At 40.5% G+C, this 22,576-nt stretch overlaps 1 protein-coding gene across 1 annotated transcript in view; it reads left to right on the forward strand.

Moving 5' to 3' along the window:
- PIK3R1 (phosphoinositide-3-kinase regulatory subunit 1) overlaps positions 1 to 22,576 on the forward strand; it is a 73,198-nt gene that overhangs the window by 32,718 nt on the left and 17,904 nt on the right. Inside the window, exons 2-6 of the mRNA XM_016202675.2 lie at positions 12,368 to 12,460; positions 12,887 to 12,961; positions 18,587 to 18,718; positions 19,544 to 19,745; positions 19,920 to 19,999. Coding sequence (XP_016058161.2) covers positions 12,368 to 12,460; positions 12,887 to 12,961; positions 18,587 to 18,718; positions 19,544 to 19,745; positions 19,920 to 19,999 — 582 coding nt within the window. The remainder of the gene's footprint in view (positions 1 to 12,367; positions 12,461 to 12,886; positions 12,962 to 18,586; positions 18,719 to 19,543; positions 19,746 to 19,919; positions 20,000 to 22,576) is intronic.

Below are 22,576 nucleotides of genomic sequence, written 5' to 3' on the forward strand. Positions count from 1 at the left end.
CCAATGAAATATAATTAAATGTTGCCTTTTCTCAAAGCTTGATATCATTCATTTCATTTACCCTCCCCTGGCTCCCCATATTTGAAGTAATTTTTTGGTTGGTACCAATTCCAGTCATCCCCCAGGTGCCTTCCCGTGATTTTTGCCAGGTTTGCAGCAACATAGTGCCCAAAGAGAAAATAGATTAGTTTTGAGAGTAATTCATGATTAAATGTAATTTAGTGATTTTATGTTGGTTATGTGATCACTTTGATTTTATCTTCGAATCATAGAACTGAAGAATGGGAAATTATTTGAGAACTTCTTGGCTAAACCTTACTGCTTCACTGATGTGGAAGGGAAGGACCAGAGACGTTAACGGTTTTCCCCAAAGCTCCAGTTATTGACAGAGAGATCTGCAATTCATGTCCTCACCTATTGCCTAATTTTTTTTTCTACTACACAGTGGCTTTTCAGCTGTTTTCATATGCTATAGTAACAATCATGCATGGGTAAGGAGTATTTTTTATATAACAGTCACAGAAAGAATGCAGTGGCACCATAAACCACTTTCTACTTGCTCCAATAGGTTACGTTAAATGGCCCCCAAAAACATTTTATGGACTAAAATGAATCTGTGGCTTCAAAAAGATAATGCAGAAAGTGACCAACAGGGGGAAACCTAATACAGCCTTTTGAATTAATTTGCTTAACTCCTATCCCCTTTTAAAAAATTACCCAAGCTCCCATTGAAGCCAGCAAAAAACATCTGTTGTTTTATTTATAGCCACATTTTCTAAGAAGTATATTCTATAGCAGATGAAAAAGAAGTTGACAGCTCATAATTCATAAAGTTACTGAGGCCTAATCTGATAGAACAAAATGTACAAAACTCCCTCCCATGGCTCAGGCCCTATCACTTCCTTCAGCTGCACCGTCAGTGGCGCAGTGGAGAAGTGGAGCATGGGTGGTTACGGTTGTTAAGAAAGAGGGACTCGGAGGTGAGAATGCAGAAAGGAACACCCTGCAGTGACCAGTGGCTGCTGCCACCCCTGGGCCGCCCCCAGCCTCAGTCATCGGGTACTTTTTCATTAGCAGCATCACAGGTGTTTTCATTGTAGCAAACCACCATTTTCCTGACCATTCCCACTTTTCACGGGAACTTCTAGTCGTGTCCTCTCTACAAATGGTTACCAATATATTTTCTAGCAAGAAACTTGTGTTGATTAAAATTACTGATTGAGTAGTTCCTTATCGGGGCCCACCTTAATTTTTCACTTCACTCCTTTTCTCTCACCAGTTAGCTCTAGCTTATTTCACATAGACACCTTTTTCCTGCTGACTTTCAGGCAATTTAAAAAATATACCCAGTTCTCAGCTATCACCTATCTACATTTTTTAGTTTATTTCTGAGACTGGGAACACAGGCAGTCTTCTTTCTGTAATCGATGTATATTTTATATTTTGCCTCTGTTCTATCTTTAGGGCCTCTTGTATATCAGTGGTTTTTGGTTTTTTTAAAAGAGTAGATTAGTCTGGCACAAATAAGTCTCTGTAGCATTGTACACTTTCTTATCCTAAGTTTGTTTGAGGATTTAATGCTCCTACCCAACTGCTCCCCAGATTGACCCATCTAAAATTGTTTCCTTAAAAAGAAAATCATAACCAGAATAAGTCCATGAATTTCTTTAGCCGAGAGGTGAATAGTTTCTTGTTTGTTTCACTGATGATCACAGTACATTGTGATATGAGAATTGATTAGCCCACCAAAATTAATCACATTTGTTTGAGGTAGTGGAGATATATTGCTTCATTTTTAAAAAATTCCTCACACAGTTGTTTAGGGTTGTGTTTACTTTTATCTCAAAATTGTACCCTTTATTATGTATGGATAGCTTAGTTTTTGTCAGTGATTTTTTTTAAATCTTTTCATTGGGCCCGGCCGGGCGTGGCTCAGTGGTTGAGCGTCGACCTAGGATCCGGGTGATCAGGGTTCGATTCCAGGTCAGGGCACATGCCCGGGCTGCGGGCTTGATCAATGACTCTCTCGTCATTGGTGTTTCTATCTCTCTCCCTCTTCTTTCCTCTCTCTGAAATCAATAAAGATATATTTAGAAAAATAAAATCTTTTCATTGGAAAAAATCTGACCAAATACTATATCTTATTTTCTTTTTCTTTTTTTTAAAGTTTTATTATTGTTTAAAATATTACAGATGTCCCTTTTTCTCCCCAATGACCCGTTCCACCCCGTCCTTCCCCCTCCCCAGTTCCTCTCCCCACCATTGTCCATGTCCTTGGGTTGTGTATATATGCACATAAATTCTTTGGTTACTCTCTCCCCCTCCACCCACCCTCCCTCCTCCATCCCTCTGACATTCATCAGTCTCATCTATGCTTCCATGTCATTGAATCTATTCTGTTCATCAGTTTATTAAGTTCTTTAGATTCCACGTATAAGAGAGATCATGTGATATTTGTCTTTTGCTGCCTGGCTTATTTTCTTATGTAATTTTTATGTGTTAGCTGGTAGAGGATTTTCAGTATTTTCTGGCCTCTTGGTTTGTTTGTTTTTCTTTTATTTTTTCTTCCCAATCCTACAGACAGTTCATCTTTTTTCTCTTCTCTCCCTCTCTTAATCATGAGCACTTTAACTCCTTTCATATACTTAGTAAGCACTTCTTAGTAAGATTTCATTTTGGAATCCTTTGAAATATAAGTTACAAAATATATGTGTTTGTGAATTATTTGCTGGGCCCTGTCTCCACCCAGTGATTAACCAGAATAGTCCATTTGTACCTTGCTGAAAGTGATAAGTTAGCCAGCTATATTTAGCCGAATAAAATCCATTACATCCTTGGGGAAGAATGTGCTTAGTTTAGCCTTATGAGAAAATATTTAGTAAATGCTGTCCTGAAAATATTTAGCCTGGCTGAGTGGGCTGGCAAGGGTTCAATCCTGATAAAGCAGAGGTGATGGCGAGAAAATGTCCCACCAGTCCAACCTCAAGTTGAACAAACACACTAAATGTTGTAATTGTGTGTGTCTCCTGTTGCCAAGTGCTTTTCCATCCATAGCCTGCAAAGATTTTTCAAGCTCTCCTGGCTTTGTAACCACCAGAATGTCATCATCATGCATTGTGCCTGTGCAGTGACGCAACCAAGATTCAGAGTGGCTATGGTTGGCTTTGAAGTTGGTCAGTTCTTCAAATCCTACCTTTAGCACTTGCTGGCATGACTAACAACTTGCTTAACTTTTCTTAGTCTCAGTTTCCTCATCTGTAAAGTGGGGACAGTTACAATGCCTCCAAGGTTGTAAAGATGGAATGAGACAAAGCACACTAAGTACTGAACACAGTTGTCAATACTAAGTGTTTAAAGTATGGGAATGACCAATAGTATAGTGCTAGTACTAGTGGTAGTAATTTGTTAGGTCAGCCTTTTTAATATTCTACCCCTCCCCAACCCTACCATAATTGAAACAGGCGAGTCCTCTTGAATGTGGTGGGAGGTAGGAAAAGCCCTGGTGTGGGCATCAGGAGAACTGGGTGCTAGTCTTTGATCTGAACTTACTGTGGGAACTTGGCAAGTTGTGCCACATGACCCTTTTCCAACCATGGGTACAGATGCACTGAGCAGTGGAGCCTCTACTGCTTGTCTCTCTCTTTTGATAACTAATTAGGTATCATATCAGATCCAATTCGAGTTCATAGCTAGACCCTCTGCGTCAGTCAGCATCATCTCTCCAACACACATTCAGACGTTGGGCTAGTAGGATCTGGTGTAAGACCAGCCCATGAAGCCCAGGGCATTTAGGCAACAAGTATGAAGTTTGAAGGTTAATTGTTAGGATTCTGTCTCCCACTGTGACCTAGATTTTTCTTTCTGTGAGTGATGGACTCATACTAAATTCTTGCTACTCAAAGTGTGGTCCAAGAACTGGCAGCATGGGCTTCATTGGGAGCTTGCTGCAAATGCAGAACCCTGAGCCCCACCATAATCTGCTGAAGCAGGTTTTTACTGTGCACATTGAATTTAGGAAGCACTGCCCTTGGGAATATTCTGGCGAACAGAAGATGTTTGCTAAATGTCTACAGAATTGGTATTAGACATTGATTCCCCCCCCCCCCCCCCCCCCCAGGCTAAATGTTTCTTTCCTCTCTTTGGGTGTAGTGTATTGATGTATTAGGCAGCTTGGGCTGCTATGATGAAATCCCATAGACTGGGTGGCTTCAACAACAGAAATTTGTTTCTCACAAATTTCTGTTGTGAGAAAGTCCAGATGGCTGGAAGTCCAGGTGCCAGTATGGTTGGGTTCTAGTGAGGGCTCTTCCCTGGCTTGCAAACAGTTGTCTTCCCTCTGTGTTCTCAAATAGCAAGGGGAGGAAGAGGTTGCTCTCTGGCATCCATTCCTAGAAGGGCACTAATCCCACAATGATGGCCCCACCCGCATGAGCTCATCTCAGTTTAATTACTTCCCAAAGGTTCCATCTCCAAGTGCTATCACACTGGGAGCTGAGACTTCAACATATGGATTTGGTTGGGGGAGAGGCGGGGGAGGAGTATAATTCAGTCCATAGCAACAATTGATTTCTTTAACTTTGCTTTGTATCCAAAAAAAAGAGATCGCTGGATAGATATGCGATAAAACAATAAACTGTTACTTTTGGAATCTAGGATAAGGATATGTGGCCATTCACTGTACAGTTCTCTCAACTTTTTGGTAGTGTATTTAAAAATGTCAGAGAAAGCCCTGCTCTCTCTGTAGTTTTTAGAATGGAATCTAGTGGTTCTTTCCTCTGATTTCTATCCAGGCTTTCTTCAAACTGCCTGTTCTGCCTAGCTGGACAGATTTTCCATTTTGGCTCTCCCTCCCTCCCTTTGCACTCTTTCCTTGGTCAGCCAACATCCTGCTTCTGTTCAGTTGGTGAGGTTCCTACGTAGAAAAAAATGCTACTTTCTGGTCTCCAGTTTCACCAGTAATATCTTTCTGTCCAGTTCCTCTCTGCCCTCTCCTGATCGGAGGATCCTTTAATTCTTACAGGATTGGGCTTCTCAGGTTACATTGGAAAACCCTGCTTAATTATTTGTAAACATTTCTAACGTTGTATTTTATACATTTGACTGTGAAATCTATTACCAGATATAAATGGGAGAGAAACGAGTTCCTCCACAGTTCACCCTGAGCCACGGGGGAGACAGCAAGGCTCACCTGGAGCCCCTACTACCTTCTTGTTATTAAAGGGGATCCCACTTCTTTCTCTTTACGGTGTAATTATCTACATTTTAGAATGTTTTATAGTGAGGGAGAATTGTAAGAATCCTATTGACTTGCTTATTTTGTGGAAGTAAAACTGAGTAGCTTTAACTAATACACCAGAAAGTGCTATGGCTACTTGTGGGATCAAGCCGTCAAATACCTGTGTGTCAGGAACACCCGTATTACAATTACCCTTTAAATTAGGGAGATGGCAGGAAATTTTGGGAGACTAATTACAGGTGTCTTTCCTTAAATGGGGCTTGTAGACCCTGGTGGAGAGAAAGAGATCCAAGCTGAGCTTAGGATCATTAATAAACTTTGGTACCTTGACCAAATGACTTAATTTCTCTAAGTCTCAGTTTACTTACCTAGAAATTGGGGATAATAAAGATGCCTTTGAACTGCAATAGATAATAAATGAAAGTATGTCTGTAAAATACTCTTGGGGTGTGGCTCCTAACTGATGTTCAGTAATACTTATTTTTTAAAAATTTATATTGTTGAAAATATTACAGATGTCCCCTTTTTTCCCCATTGACCCCTTCTACTCCACACCCACACGGTGCCCCAGGCCTTCCCCACACTATTGTCTGTGTCCATGGGTTATGCAAATATGCATGTAAATTCTTTGGTTAATCTCTCGCTACCCATCCATCTACCCCTCCTTTCCTCTGAGATTCATCAATCTATTCCATGCTTCTATGTCACTGAATATTTTGCTCATGAGTTTATTGTGTTCTTTAGATTCCACATATAAGGGAGATCATGTGATATTTGTCTTTCTCTGACTGGCTTAGTTCACTTAGCATAATACTCTCCAGGTCCTTCCATACTGTCCCAAAGGGTACAAGATTCTTCGTCTTTACAGCTGCGTAGTATTCCATAGTGTAAATGCCCCATAGCTTTTTTGTTCACTCATCTACTGATGGGCACTTGGGCTGTTTCCAGATCTTAGCTATTGTAAATAGCGCTGCTATGAACATAGGGATGCATACATTCCTTCTGATTAGTGTTTCGGAATTCTTAGGATATATTCCTAGAAGTGGGATCACTGGGTCAAAAGGCAGTTCCATTTTTAATTTTTTATTCACTTATTTATTCAACAAATGGTCCAGTACCCATTGTTTGTGTCACGTGATTTTTCCTTCTTTCTTTCCCTTTGGGGGCCTCTTACTCACACTTCCTGTGGAATCTTTCTAAGCCAAAAGACCAACTTCCCTTATAAATCTTTAGCCTTCTAGATCCCACAGACTCAACTATAAATTATTTTCCTGTTGGGGAGAGAGGGGAGTCCCTTTCTTCCCCATTTACCTCCTGCCCAGCATTTTAGTTTGCTGTGCACTGTAAATGGTAATCTTTAAATCAGACTCCAATTTAGGAGATAAGAATCACAATTAATTAGGCTGGCCAGTCAAAGATTAAGTAATCCTGCATTTCAGTTATATCTTAACTCTGAGGCTTTAGCCAAGGCCATCAGAAGCAAAGCTGTAATGTCTGCTTAGGTTTAATAAGATCTTTGCCAGCTGTTTGTTTCCTATACTAGTCTGTTGTGTAGAAATAAAACTAAATGGGCAGAGGATCTCTGATTCCCTTCATTTTTTTTAAGCTGTGGAGCAGAAGAGATAAGTGGGAGAAGATAAACTTAAAGATATTGAAGATTAATTAGTTTCGGGTATCTGAAAAGATTTGCAAACTTCTTGTTTAGATCTATTGACAACTCTTTTAATTCCTTTGGACTAGTTATCTCTGGAAATAATGTAGTATGGCTGAAGATTTATTTTCACATCTACTCTTTTCCCATATTTTCCCCTCCCCCTGCCAAAAAAAAAAAAAAAACTCTTTTCCACCAAGTTCAGTATCATTCCAAATTCATTTTTAAAATATATTTGGAAAACTGAAGTATAATAATTCAAATAGATTACTATGATAGTCCTTATAGGGGAAAAAATGGGATTTATGGAAAATAATATGACATTTTAAATACGATTTCTGAAAAAATAATGAATATATTTGTGCATAGAATTAAAAATGCAGTTGTCTGCCCTCTCACATATGCCTCCACATTACCACCTTTAAAAAGTATCGAGAATTCTGTCTTAATATTTTCTGGTTTTAAAGTGTGCCATTGCAGTTGGGTATTTTTAAAATCTATTAATAATAATGAAAAAGATTACATAAATAAATCTAAATTATTCATAGCTACCCATTAGTTTGTGCTTTCTACATACTGGGCACTGTCTACCATGTTGATTTGTATTATTCGTTGAATCATTATTACACTAATAATTATTCCCATTTTACAGATGAAGAAATGGGGGTTCAAGTTAATTAACATGCCCAAGATTACATTCAGTAAGTGACAAAACCAGGACTAAAACCCAGGTCTCTTTGGCTTGCTTTAAACCTGTGCTTTTAATAATTTCTCTACTGCTGCTTAAACAGGTGTGCTCCAAAATTAAGGACCCATAAATGTTTTTTTGCTTTGCTTAATTTTTTTAGCTGCAGTATCTTAGCCAGCATTTGTTACGACTTTGCCCATAGAGCTTAATAAGTGTAAACATTCAGGGTATTAACCATTACACACATAAAGTATGAACACACTTACAAGGTTTATTTAAGAAAAGTATTGGGATTTGTTAGATTCTTGCCCACCAGAATGTGCATTTTTTTATTTGAAATAATGAGAGAGATTGTTTCAGACAAAAACCAAGTTTTGATTCAGCAACAGTGATTAGACAAACATCTTGATTTAATATTGGTCCACACTTCACATATACACTTTCTTTTCCGTGTATTTGTATTAGATTTTAAAAGGTAAGTGGCAGTTTTTCATGCACTTCCAAGTTGCTTTCATCAGTAATGAAATACTTGGCTTGGGCAGTCTCTGGAGTCCCAGAATTTCAGCTTAAACTTTCCATTCGCCCCTGCCAGGCACTAAGTCTAAAATATCTTTTTTATGGAGAACGCCTCCAAAAGGTGCGGCTGTGTGCTGGTTTCATCTTGCGCTTTGTAGCGGTGTTGGCACCGTGCGGTGCGAGGAATGCCACTGTCTCCCACACGCCACCGAGCCCGAGGGCTGTTCGGGCCTGTCCGCGTTCATGGTTTGGGAAGGGCCTGCGCCTGAGCGAAGGCTCTCCTCTGTTCTCCGCGATTGGTTGTCACCAGGGCAAAGGGGGAAAAACAGAACTAGTGGAAAAGGCAGAATCTGATGAGTCATCAAAAATTCTTTCTCCAACTTGGGGCACCCAGTTCACTGTTGAAGACTGATTCCAGTTTCTTAGGAAACAGTGCGTCAGCTTCCCCGCTTTTAGACCCTCCTGCTGTTCCTTTCTTCTTTCTCCTTAAGTAATACTGATTTCTTCTGATGAGGAAAGGACTCAGCTAAGAATCTGTGTTCGCCAGATTGTTAAGAGTGGACTTGGCTACCACAGGATTCACAACTAAAAAGCATTCCTCATTCAGGTATAAAAACCTGTCTGGAAGATGAAATCTAATTAGAATTTATATGTAAACTATATGAGGATCATGCACATTTCTGTGTTGTTTGATAGCCACCATAGATGATCCATACATTTTGTTAGTTCCATTATGTTTTCGTTTATTGAACTGTATAATGTAGGGCTTTATTATGGACTTTTGAAAGAGCAATTTACCAAATTTGGTATTCCTAGCAATTGTCATTTCCTGTTGGAATTTCTTAAAATGAGATCTCATGGAAAAGTAAAAATTGACCTTTGTGCACTTAATATAATGAAAGGAATAGTTGGTTTTAGGATTGTTGAAATAATTAGTATTTTGCTTTAGAATACTTTTTAGACTTGATGTTAATGGATCCTGCTGCCTGAATTAAAAGTGAAATTGAAAGGTTTCTGGGTATGGCTTCCATGTTCCCTGTTTAAATATTTTAAAGGTAAATGGATTGACTCACAGATGACGTACTAGAAAATAGGAAATCCTTGCATTGTTATTTTTAAAAATCGTCTCTCGTTGTACAGTTTACCTTTTGAAACTCCCATTGCAAAACTTTGATCAGCTGTGATGATTCATATATTTGGTAATGAAGCTCTTTTCAATATTAAAAGTTCAGGGGGAAATTCAGTGTATTACCTGTATTCCTACCACATGCATCTTGTGTACGCTGAGAAAAGTTCCAGATATCTGGTAGCTGTCACAAATGCGTTTTAGAAACTTCACATAATTCTTGTATGAGTGAAACAAATGCTATTTTGTAACTCAGGATACTGAGAGTAAACTGCCATTTTTTTGCCAAAGAACCACTGAAAGAACTGAGGAAAGAAGTTTTGCTTTTTTCTCTCTCCTTCAAGCTGAAGTGAAGAAATAGAAAAATAGAAACCCTTTTATATGTAGTATTTGCTAACCCAGTAATACAACAGCTGTTGGGTCTATATTCCAGTCACAGTTAGGTGAAATCTTTAACATTTAATTTAGCTTTCATATTTGCCTGCAGAAATGATTATTTTGATAAGATTCTGGAAGGAGATAAGCCATTATTAAGTATTTCCATTTTCAGTTGCCAACTTTAAAGGTTAGTTTTTTAATTTAAAAAACATAATGCTTGTGTAGTTAATGAGGGAAGAAAAAGTGGAACTGGGCATGTTAATTGGATGACTGTTGGATGGATATGTGGGTCCGTGTATTTATGATTTAATCTTTAGCTTTCTGTGTCTCGGCGTGTGCTAAGACCTGCAAGTTTGATAGAGCTAAGGAGAAACACTACAGTGAGTTCCTGATTAATAACATTTCTGTATATCATATCTCTACTTTTATGTTTTCCTCCTGTTACATATGCTGATCGGGTGATATTTTATTTTGTGGAGAAGGCATTTACGGAGGAGGGTATTTTTGAGAGCTGAGACTCTTTGAAGGCAGGGGGGAAGTATTTTATAGCTTATCAAAGGAAATGAACTGGTGTGCTTTTTCATTTTATAGTATTTCTTTTTAAATTTTACAGTGTTTTAAATTAAAAAGTCTACATGAAATTTTCAAGACATTTATATTTTCAGTGCTTTTCAGATACACTCACATTTTGACATTTAAAGACACAGGGATGCTATTGCTGGATTTTGTTCAGGGCATCACCCACATGAACTTGCTTATCATAATAGCACATCCTAAGACTTACTACTAAATCAAAACAGATTACTAACTCCATCCTGGATATTCCAGTTCTGGAGAGGAGCTGCGGTAGTAAATACTCTGATTTCCTGGCAAATTCTCCAGGTGATCCATAGGCTCAGGCAGGTAAGGGAAACACAGGAGAGATAAAGTTCCTACTCAGCATTCTGCATAGTGTCTGTCTAGAAAGTCAGTGATATATCTGTCCTGCCTTCATGAAATCCAAAATGTGTTTCAGGAATGTTACAGTAGCACAGAGTCATCCAGTGATACACTTTGCAGGCCCAGAGTTCAGATGTCAATAAGCCCTGTGTCCAGACACCCTGTCCTCAGGGATGGCCTTATAATGGGATCTCTCTAGCACAAAGCCAACTCGAGAATCTTTAATCTGTTGTTGACAAAATTTGCCCTTGCTCAGGCTCTAGGACTGTGTTCTCCAATACTGTGGTCACTAGCCACATAACAGCTATTTTAATTTAAATCAATAAAAATTAAAAATTCGGTTTCTCAGCCCCAGCAGCTACATTTCAAGTAGCCACATGGCTAATCACTGCTTTATTGAATAGCATAGCTATAAACATTTCCATCATCAGAGGAAGTTCTAGAAGTTGCTGCTATGGGCTTTTCTTCCATAATTTAGCTCTACTTTTATCCTAGGAAGTTGCAATGGTAATAGAGGTAGGTGGCAAGATCACATGTTGTCACTCTATCACAGGACATTTTGCAATCTTAAAGGATCTTAGACCATAGGGTATAGGGTTTACAAAAATGGTATAAGGTCATTAATTCTCTGAGGTCAAAATTTAATAGCAATTTTATGTTATTTTTGTATTGTAAATCTATTGTCCTATACAAAATCATAGTATTAGAAAAAGGACCTCTCATTAGAAATTTGCTTAACATAATATGTGGCTTATAATAATCACACACCTAAAATCTTAGATTATATAAACTATTCCTAGATAGGAGTACACAGTGATGAACCTTAAGTGTCTAAACAGTTATTAATTGGTAGCTAATAAGCAGGTTGCACATGTAAGATACTTTTATAACGACTGTCATTTTACCTATATTTGCAGTTTGAGAAATTTGAGGTGAATATATTTAGCTCCCTCTTCTGGTTTATAATGAGAATTTTTTTTTTTTAATATTTTCAAACGTTTGTGGAGTAAGAACACAGTTATCAATATAATGTTGAAGGACAGTTGTCATCCAATTCAACTTTTTTTCTTTTGTATCATTATAATTAGGAAAACATGTAAATAGAGCATGGTAAAAATGGGTTCATGCAAGTATCACATTTCTTAAGATATTAACTCACCAAAATAATGTAAGCAAATAAAGGCTTCCTCGCAGGAACATGGGTACTTAACTTGAGTGCCAAGTGGCCAGTGATCATGTATATTGGCTTCTGGCCCTGATATTGGCCCACCTCTGACATTTGTGGGGCTTCGGACAAGAGTACAAAAGGGGACCCACATACCCTGTCTCTGAATATTTTAACTTATAAATCACATTAACAAACTGTTTGATAAAATCTATTCTGTCCTGCCTGGACAGTTATTTCTTCATAATGACCAGGAGCCACATTTTAATTTTGATTTCTTGGGCTCCAAGTTCTGCCCAGAGCACTGCTTTTCAGGGGCCTTACACATCCAAACTCCATTCCGCTCAGAGTCCCTTGGGCCCAGGGGCACCCCAGCAGGGAGGTGTGCCCTAGGGAGGATGGACTTAGGGGAGAGACCATGAGAAGCCATTGGGGCAAGGGATTTGAGGGTTCCAGGTAGTATTCTGAGTGTGTCCTAGGAGAGAAGCCATGTCTCTTGGCCCTCAAAACTCACAACACTTGAGTACAGGGCTTAGCACAGGGCTCTCTTGCCGGGCCTCAGTTTGCTACTGTCAGAACTAAATTATTTTGTAATTAAATGTTTTTCATTGTCATTTGATGCATTTGCCCCAGATTAAACATAATCATAGGATTTTACTTTTTTGCAGCTTTGACCCTTCCGGATCTTGCAGAACAGTTTGCCCCTCCTGATATCGCTCCACCCCTTCTTATCAAGCTAGTAGAAGCCATTGAAAAGAAAGGTAATACAACCTGTAGAGGGAACCAATTAACTTGTTATATCCTTGTTTTATGGGTGTTAGAACTTGTGTTTGTCTCTTGGGCATTTCTTAAATCCTGTGCTAGACACACAGTGATGTGCTGTTGTATACTGGGGACAGAATCTTGGTCTGATTTCTAACTCCATATTAACATGCACTTACACTGTATGGAAACTATTAAGTTCTCCATAATTTAATAAATATAATTAACTTAATCCTTAGCAGACAGAAGATTTTGCCAAAATTATTGACAGGCCAAATAAAATTAATAGTAGGAATGGATTTCCAAGAATATTTGGTACACATCTAGAATAGATACTGATGGAAACTGGAATGTCTTTCTGGCAGCGGTCTCTCAGGTTCTCCTGAGAGCTGTGTTTTGCATGCTCACTCTCTTTTGTGTCCTAGGTCTGGAATGTTCAACTCTATACAGAACACAGAGCTCCAGCAACCCAGCAGAGTTACGACAGCTTCTTGATTGTGGTGAGTGCCGTGGAGCTGCAGATACAAATGGCAAAGACAGTTCTTACCTTTCTGTTTCGGGTAAAGCACAAGACACTTGAACTCAGCCTTGCTACGTTCTAAGCTTGAAGGGAGCACAGAAATCAAGCATAGTTCCCTCTGCCCTATTATGGTAACAATGCAGACTTTTGATGTTTGTCTCCTGTGTTGGGGTGTGTGTGCAGCCTGCCTGTAGATATGTAGGCTGTCATCACAGCCATGAGCCTCTGAGTCCTGCTGGAATTGCAGAGGAGAGAAACAGCCTCTTGAGATTTCTCTGGCTTTGCCTATCTACCATCTTTCCCTGACCCTGCAGTTGGCCCCCTCTAATTCATCTGGATCAGTTTTTGAAATATTTATGTCTATGTCCTTTGACAGATGTCTCTTCTCACCTTTTCCCTTTCCCTCTCTCTTTGCTTTTCCCTTTCCCTTTCCCTTTCCCTTTCCCTTTCCCTTTCCCTTTCCCTTTCCCTTTCCCTTTCCCTTTCCCTTTCCCTTTCCCTCCCTCCCTCCCTCCCTCCCTCCCTCCCTCCCTCCCTCCCTCCCTCCCTCCCTCCCTCCCTCCCTCCCTCCCTTCCTTCCTTCCTTCCTTCCTTCCTTCCTTCCTTCCTTCCTTCCTTCCTTGTTTGCTTATATTTTTTGTGCCATATTTACCTTGAGTAACATCTATTGTGAAATTCCATGGTATAGTGGTAAACCACCTCTGAGGTGGGGAAAGAGCCCTGGTTGTTGCATTTGCCCATTTCTGTGGTGTAAACATTCTCACCATGGTCAACTTCAAGCCCTCATGTTACCACTGGACTCCACCTTTGGCAGAATCGAGCACATTTACATTGGCCGTTAGGAGTGGGTACAGCCCAGCTCCTGCATGTCATTGGTTAAATGACACTAATTAATTCAGCCAAGTAGCAGTTCTATTATGTGTCCCTCCCCTCCTTTGCCATATAGAATAAGATGGTACAAAGGTGAATAAGTTTACTTGCCATCATTCCAGCAAGTCACCTTTTCTGTCAAGTTCTAGAATCACTCAGATCCTTCATCTGCTTCCAACACTTTTCTTTTTTAGAAAAATAACTTTCCTCCTCACATAATTTTAATTGATGGATGTTCGAATGAAAAAGAGTGAAACCAGTGTGGAAGAAGCTCTTTCAGACATGTGCAAAGAATGCCCCCGTGATAGTTAGCAAATGAACATTTGAAGTGTGAGGCAGCTTATGAAATTTTTTAGAAAAGATGTTTCGGGGGAAAAAGAAGGAGATTAGATCTTTATCAGTAAATAGTTTCACTTGAAATGTACCACCTGAATGTTTGAAGCTTAAAAAAAATTTCTTTAACTTGTATTTTTTTTCCTTTGTACATGGAAATCAGCCTTACACTTGAGGGCATGTCCTCTTTGCTGCTGTGCCTCTGGTCTTGCCCCAGAGTAGGTCATTAGGAGCTGATTGGCATAAAACTATAGGTGAAAGACCTATTTTTCTTTATTTTTAACAGCTTTACTAGGGTGTTAAGGAAACACTGAATTTTGTCCTGAGCTAGTTGCAGTAGTGATACATGTTTTGGTCAGAAAATCGGTCAAGTTGAACATGTTAAAAGTCACAGGAAATGTTTAGACCAATGAAATGGGAGTTATTTGAGAAATAGTGGTTGAGTTTTTAAATGTGACCAAACACAAATGATGCAGTTTAGCTTAAAAAAAAAAATCCTCACACCACTTGTGTGATGGAATAAATAACCAAAATATACGTCAACAATATATTTTGACAGACAGATTTCCTTCCGTTTGAGATCAAAGCACACACATAGAACACTGGTTTCATTTGGATTCTGTACTATAAAAGTGAATTTTGTCGCCAAAAAAAAAAAAAAGAAAGGGAACATTATCTGAATCTAGAAGTTGATCCTCCAGGCTGTTTCCAGCCTGAGGATTTTTCAGTTCATAAAAATATTGTAGTGTCCTAGAAGCAGCTCAGAGATAAGTCACTTACACTAAACAAAACAAAGAAACATGTCTTTTTAACCAACTCTATGAGTTGCCAGTGTCTGAAAAGGACAGACAGGCAGACAACAGCCCACTTTCTTACCTTCCACTAAGTGCTCTTATTTCACCCACACTTGAACCTTGCGACACAAATATCAGTGATTGCTGATGCAAAGCTCTGACTTGCACCCAAATTGTTCTGACCCTAAACATCCTTATGCTTTTGTTCTGACTATATTGTTCTAAAATGAATTATTTCTTTCTTATCTCATTTGAATTTTAATGGGTGTGAATTTTTTCCTATTTTGGTTTTCCTTAACCCAAATTAGGCTTTTTCTTTAGAAGCTCTCATCAAAACAATTTTTGTTAACTAGGCTTATAGTGATGATCATTTCATGATGTATATGAATATGAATCATTTTGTTGTACACCTAAAACTAATATAAAATCTCAATTTTAAAAAAATCAGGCCTTTTCAACCTCAGCACTTATTGACATTTTAGTACGGGTAATTCTTTGTTGTAGGGGCTGTCCTGTGCAAGATAGAATGGTTAGCAGTATCCCTGGCCTCTACCCACTAGATGCCATCATCCCCCAATTGGGACCAAAAAATGTCTCCAGGCCCGGCTGGGCGTGGCTCAGCGGTTGAGCGTCAACCTAGGATCCAGGCGATCGGGGTTCAATTCCCAGTCAGGGCACATGCACATGCCCGGGTTGTGGGTTCAATCAATGATTCTCTCATCATTGATGTTTCTGTCTCTGTCTCTCCCTTCCTCTCTCTGAAATCAATAAAGATATATTAAAAAAAAAAAAAAGCCTCCAGACATTGCCAGATGGGGCAGCAGCATTGGGAGCTAGTGATGTGGAGGTGAGCTGAGGAGAGTGTGCTGGGGGCCGGTCATGAGTGGACTTGGCGAAGAGTCAGGTGGAAAAGGAAGTAAACTCCCCCACCCAGACCTAAAGGTTGTGCAGCTCTCACCTGGCTAGTTTCGAAAGTCAGTACCGCTCTTGGAAGAGTTTAATGCAAAAAAGGAGACATAGGGCAGAAGTCAGAAACTCCAAGAAGCTTTAGAAGTTGCATTAAAAAGAAAAATAGGACATACTATGTCATGAGCTCTAGTGGAATCTGACTTTAGGTGAGCTTATGCAAGGACTTGCCAAAGACTTACCCAAAGACGTGAAGTAAGGCTATTTCACTCAAAGACGGTAAAGGCTCTTTGGGCTATGCCTCATGTGTTAGAGCAGTGTTAATTCGCCAAAGCCCTATTCTAAGGACTTTTTATAGTTCAGCCACAAACACTGAGCAGGCACATTCTGTGTGCTGGGCACGGGGAGGCGGGAGGAGCCGTAAGAGCCACAGCCCGTGCCCGTGAGGTACTCTCAGCCTAGCAGGCAGACTCCTCAGAGCACTGTTTGGGGCGTGTCGTGAGAGAGGGAGACGGCTCGTCAGCACTGCTCTTGCAGAGAAGGCAGCAGAAACCCTGCCTGCAGAGGGGCATGTGGAATCTTTAGTGTCTTCATGTTCATACCACATCACCCAATGGTTTATCACATTTTTTAGGATGAACAAATTAAGTAATACTAATTTGCTGGCAAAGAGACATAATAAATGAAGCATGTGGGGTGGAGCGTGAGGGGGTGGGCAGCAGCTTGCCCAATAGTCAGTGGCTATGGAATGTTCCCATAGTGATTCACACACGGTTTTGCTTGACAGTCTCTAGTAAGTAGTTGCATTACTTTCGAGGTGGGTGGATCCTTTATGCAAAGACCTAGTACCGCATTTCCCACGCTAGTTAGAGATGGGATGCCTCTCGTTAGTCCTTCGTAGGACGTTTAACTGATTTAACCGTTTGACTGTACCGTTTAAGTTTAGTAATTCTTTTAGTCAAACCTATCAACATTTTCCATGAGGTAAACTTTTCTGAGCTTTATGATATTGTGATTATATTGTAAAATCTGCCTAGTTAGTTGGGCAAGTTTGGGTTATGATAAGAATGTGTCTCAGGAACTTCTGTAGCCTCAGGCTCAACCTGGAGTGATTTATAACATCACCCTTGGTTCACAGGATCCAGAATACCACCTTCTAATCACGCTCAGACACTTTGCCTACATAGTTCTTTCCCATTCTCTCCTAGTCCCCAGCCTCCTCCGTCAGTCACCACATTACACTAGTCTTGATAACGTCTCACGCATTTCTAGCTATATTAGAATTCAAGTCACAAAAGTGTTATCTTCACTTCCAACAGCTCTGCTTTCCAACTTACTTTTAATACCACAGTTAATAAAGCTGTTTAAAAACATACCATTTTGTGCAGTGGCTCACTTTTTCTCCATTGAGTCTCCAGATAATTTTCTTCAGGTTTTACCCTTCATGTCATGAGTATGCATCCTTCAGCAGCAGCCAAATGCCTCTTCTTTCTGGATGGTCATTCCTGTCCCTAGTATCACTTCTTTCTGCCCGACACTGTGCATTTCTCTCTCCAGCACTCGGAGAGTGGCTTTGATTCGTATCACCCATTATTGAATTGCCTGACCTCTTTTCCAGCGGAAGGGTTTGCTGGACACATATGCTCTTCTTATTGTTCTGAGATAGCTCAGAGCCCACTGGTGAAGGCAGTAATGCCCTAATCGCAATACCCTGTCAGAATTCGGGGAAATGCTCTAAAGATACTCAAGTTATTTTTATGGATATTAGTGAGATTACTAAAATTCTGTGATATCTTACTATCTTAATCGGTTACTCTGTTGCTTTAAATTTTTATTAATTCTGAGCTGCATTCTTTAGCATTCTTTAGGAAATTTATGGACTTGCATTTTATGTTTTCCTGTTGAGGTTTTAGGAAGCATTTACTGTATGAGTGGCCTTCCCTGGGCAGAACCCCTCTCGTCAGGGCAAAGCCAGCCTCCAGAAGTTTCATTCACTGATACCTAGAAACAGTCTCTCTGATTCTTTTCTCATTTCCTCCTCCTTTTTTAAAAAACTTTGGAAATGTTTTGGGGACTACAGTTTGTTAGGGGTGCCACAAATAAAATTCCACAGACTGGGTCGTTTAAAAAATAGAAGCCCATTTTTTCAGTTCTTAAGGCCAGAGGTCCCAGATCAAGGCAGATGTGGTGTCTTCTGAAACCTCTCTCCCTGGCTTACAGATGGCCACCTTCTCACTGTGCCCTCCCGTGGCATTTCCTCTGCGCCTGTACCCCTGGTATCTTTTTGTGTGTCCGAATTTCCTCTTCTTTTAAGGACACCAGTCAGATTGGATGAGGGCCCACCCTAATCGCCTCATTTTAACTTGAAACATCTTTAAAGGCCCTGTCTCCAAATATAGTCACATTCTCAGGTATTGGTAGGTAGGGGCACAATAATTTTCTGTTGCCCCAAATTCTGGGAATATGCTCCTGGCATTATGGGCAAGGACCATCATGCTGACACTCACTGTGTTGGGGACAGACCTACAAAAAGAAAAATTGTTCTGTTTGAAATGCCAGGAGCAACCCCTGTGAGAAACTCATATCGGTCCTCATTGCTTCCTTTCATATGTCACTTTTAAGTTAAACATTCAGAAAATGGGCCCAGCCAGTGTATAAAATATCTAAAATCTTTTTTCTTTTTTTTTATGTTTCTGTCATAGATGCCGCCTCCATGGACTTGGAAACAGTTGATATTCAAGTTTTAGCAGATGCTTTCAAACGCTATCTCTTGGAGCTACCAAATCCCGTCATTCCAGTAGCTGTTTACAGTGAAATGGTTTCTTTAGCCCAAGGTTTGTTTTCTCTTTGAGAACTTAATTGAACAGATATTGAAATGTGGATGTGTTTGTAAAGTCTGCACAGGTAGAGATAGTTTTCAGAAAATATCAGTCGGAATCTTTCCTCCTTCCCCCACCTTTGTTCCCGCCTCTACCACCACCCGATCCCCCACTCCCATCAGTACAACTTCCTCTATTAGCATCCAACAGAAGACCCAGATTCTGGTTCCGTGGAAGACTGTCCATATGCTCAAATGGCTAATTGGTAACTTTTATCAGGATTAACAGAGTTCATTGCATCAGTGAAGGCCACAGTGTTCAAAGTACCATCATTGGGTTCGGGAAACTGGGACTAGGGCCGGGTGACTGGACTGGGGATGTTCCTATCATCTTCAGGTGGCCCTTACAAAAGTTTTGAGGGAAGAGGAGTCTCAGGTTTAAGAGCTAATGCTCAGTTAAAGTGCTTTGGGGACAGGAAATTGTGGTCTGTAACCTTCAAAGTTAAAACCTGTGATACTTATCTGGAGCTCCTCCAAATTAGCCAATCGCACTTGCAGCTGCTCAGTAGAGGGCAGATTTCTGCCAGCACACCCTGAACCTTTTGCGGTTTCTTACACCAAGAGTCTCTTGCACTCCATTTGCCTTGAGATTTTTAGTCTCTCACAATGCCTTTTCTAACGAGGACAGGCAGGCTGCCTGCTGCTTCTGATGGCTTTGTTTTAAAGGACTCCTTCCTCTGTAGCCAGAAGGACAGGCATTTTCTAGGTGTTTATTCACTGATACCTAGGAACAGTCTCTTTTATACTTTTCTCATTTCCTCCTTTTTTTTTTAACTTGTAGAAGTACAGAGTTCGGAAGAATATATCCAGCTGCTGAAGAAGCTCATTAGGTCACCTAACATACCTCATCAGTATTGGCTTACGCTGCAGTATTTGCTCAAACATTTCTTCAAGCTCTCCCAAAGCTCCAGCAAGAATCTCTTGACTGCAAGAGTGCTCTCTGAGCTTTTCAGCCCTCTGCTCTTCAGATTCCCAGCAGCCAGGTGAGTGAGAGGAGAAACACGTGTTTTGGGGAGATGAGGGTAGTCCTCGATTGATTGGCCTTCACGCTTACTCTAAAGGTACTAGTTCCCAGGCACATGTGCACACTCAGGCTAGAATGTATGTAAATGAAGAGTCTGGTTTTTAATAGAACTCTCTCTTTTTTTTCCCTGTAGCTCTGAGAATACTGAACACCTCATAAAAGTTATAGAAATTTTAATCTCAACGGAATGGAACGAACGACAGCCCGCACCAGGTAATGCCCTTTGAATGTTTAAAATTCTCTCATTGTTTGGTTTCTGGAGCCTAATAAATGGCTTTGGACTTCATCTGAAATAACATAAGTTTCTTGTGGAACTGAAATTCATAATAGCGTGTTCTTGTGATTAAAGAAAAAAGTAGCTGAATGGTGGTGTGGATGGTAAATGTTACCCGTAGGTCAGTATTTGTGGATTTTAAATGATCTTGGTTTTCAATGAAGCTTGTTGGGAGAGCTCTCTGTTCCCCTCAACTTCTATGCTTTTAGTTTTGCATAAATTATGGAACTCATTTTAGTTGTTGACATTTTAGTTTGTCTTTCTAATATTTAGAAAGTAGGGGATTTATAATTGCTATATAATTTAAAGTATTTGGGAATGTGTTTTTTGGAAGCAGGTATGCTGAGAAATGTCTGTCAAAATAAACATTTTCAATAATGCAAGTAGTATGAACCAGGGTGTTCACTGCAGCGAGTTAGAGCAAGCCAGACACTTCTTTGAAAGCAGGCTGGCATTCAGTTAGCCATTTAACAAAGCAGGAAATGTGCACCGTGTTAGCAGGGGATTAATTTAAACTGATGTATTTTTCTTCCACTGTAGAAAGTCTAAACAACCTTACTTTGCTATATATACTGGTTAAAAGCTGGTCATTTAGAATAGTGATTAACGTCCTGTAAGTAAAGTTTCAGGACCAGTAAAAGGTGTTACTTGTACTCTTAATATATGCCTAGAATTAAAAAAAAAACACAAAAACATCAGAGGTAGCTCATGTAACTTACCAAATTTGTCTGTGTGAGCAGGCATGGGAACCCAGTTGTCAGTGTCAGGCAGTGGAGATTTAAGTCGTGCTCTTTGAGGTGTCCCATGGCCAGGGTTGGTTGTTTGCACTTGGATGGGGAAGGCTGCGCGAGGCGGGGGCCATGCTTAAACCCACCCGTAGGGTTAGGATAAAGTGAGGCAGGTGCTGGGCAGGGCTTCTGTGCACAGGCCCCAAATATGATCTGCAGAGGTGCGGGAGGCAGCAGAAGTGTTCCTTAAGGCGTGTGTGGTGTGTTCCGGTCACGGCAAGCGGGATGTTCCCCAGGTAGACTGCTCACTGTAGGTAAACTGCATCAGAGACGTCTGTTGACAGGGTGGCCTGAGACTAAAGTCCAGGGGGTCGCCCAATGATTTCACCTCCTGTGACCACTTGGGTCCTTCTTTAATGCATCTTGGAGCTCTATGTTGATGTTCAGAGGCTGCCTTGGGCTCAGTAAGCAAGAGTGCAATGAGGTGTTAGAAGTACCCTGTGATAAGGGTCAGGGCAGGTACAGAACATGGCACTTTAGCCGTTCATTGATGACCTTCCTTAAACTTCCCACATGAGTGGGGAAGGAAGCAGATCCCTGGGCCAAAGGCTAGGCCACAATCTTTTACTTCCTCCTGACCAGTGTGGCGGTCCATCTCCGACCCCAGGGAGAGCGGGCTCCTGCTGGCAGGGAAGGGCTAGGTTAGGTGGTGGGCCTGGTCTCCTCAGTGGCTCCTCCTCAGGAGACATGGAAGCTAAAGGCCAACCAGGGTGTGACAGATAACCACAAATCTATCACATGGAGTTTTTGAGAATTTCCACTACACGGGGTATAGTAGGATCAGTGGTAGAGTTTAATGAGTGACTGGTATAAACTGGTTAAACGTTTTTATCGATTTCTACCTAATTCTACCAAAGAAATGATTCATCTGCAACTCTTTTCACAGTGCACACTTAAAACTACTTGATAGCCCCAGCCTGTGGCTCAGTTGGTTGAAGTGCCGTCCCATACACCAAAAAGGTTGCGGGTTCAATCCCCGATTGGGGTTCATATGGGAGGCAACCGATCGATGTTTCTCTCTCACACAGAGGTTGCGTGCTCTCCCCCACCCCCCAAATCAATTAAGATACATCCTCAAGTGAGGATTAAGAAAAACAAAACTGCTTGATATGTTGTGGACCCTACCTACATTCTTCCGTAAGAAATCGGTGTGCCAGTTCCAAGGGCAGATTACCTCCGCCAGCTCTGCTGAAGGGTGATAAACGAAGTCTTGCACATTTGCTAGACCATCCCAGAATTAATACAGCGTCTTCAAAAAATGAATCTAAGTCATTTTAAACCCTGGTTTGAGCCATTTTTTTCCTTTGTGTGATACCCTTTAACTGTTCTGGAAATTGTATAGGCCCTTTGGAATTAAATGGATGCTTCAGTGTCTCTCACCCGTGAAAATATACTACACATCCCAGGAAAAACGCTCCATCCTGAACACCTTTGTGTTCAGGAGTGGCTCCAGTGCAGATAATTGGCAGGAGGCCCTGGTAAGAATGTGACATTCTCGTAGTCCTCCCTCATTGCCCCCGCCTGTGCTAGTACCAGAGGACTTTGGAAGCACACCATCCATACAGCTCCATGAACGGTCATAAATCATTCATTTGCAATAACTTTATTATTGTGAATAGAAATGAACACGTGAATGATATTTGTGGGAAGGGGTAGCAAGACTATTATGGGACAGAGAGATATCTTTGCTGGTTTTTACCACGTAGAAGTTGAATGGATAGGCAAAAC

This window comes from Miniopterus natalensis, chromosome 3 (genome assembly GCF_054644295.1).
Source record: "Miniopterus natalensis isolate mMinNat1 chromosome 3, mMinNat1.hap1, whole genome shotgun sequence".
Taxonomy (NCBI): domain Eukaryota; kingdom Metazoa; phylum Chordata; class Mammalia; order Chiroptera; family Miniopteridae; genus Miniopterus; species Miniopterus natalensis.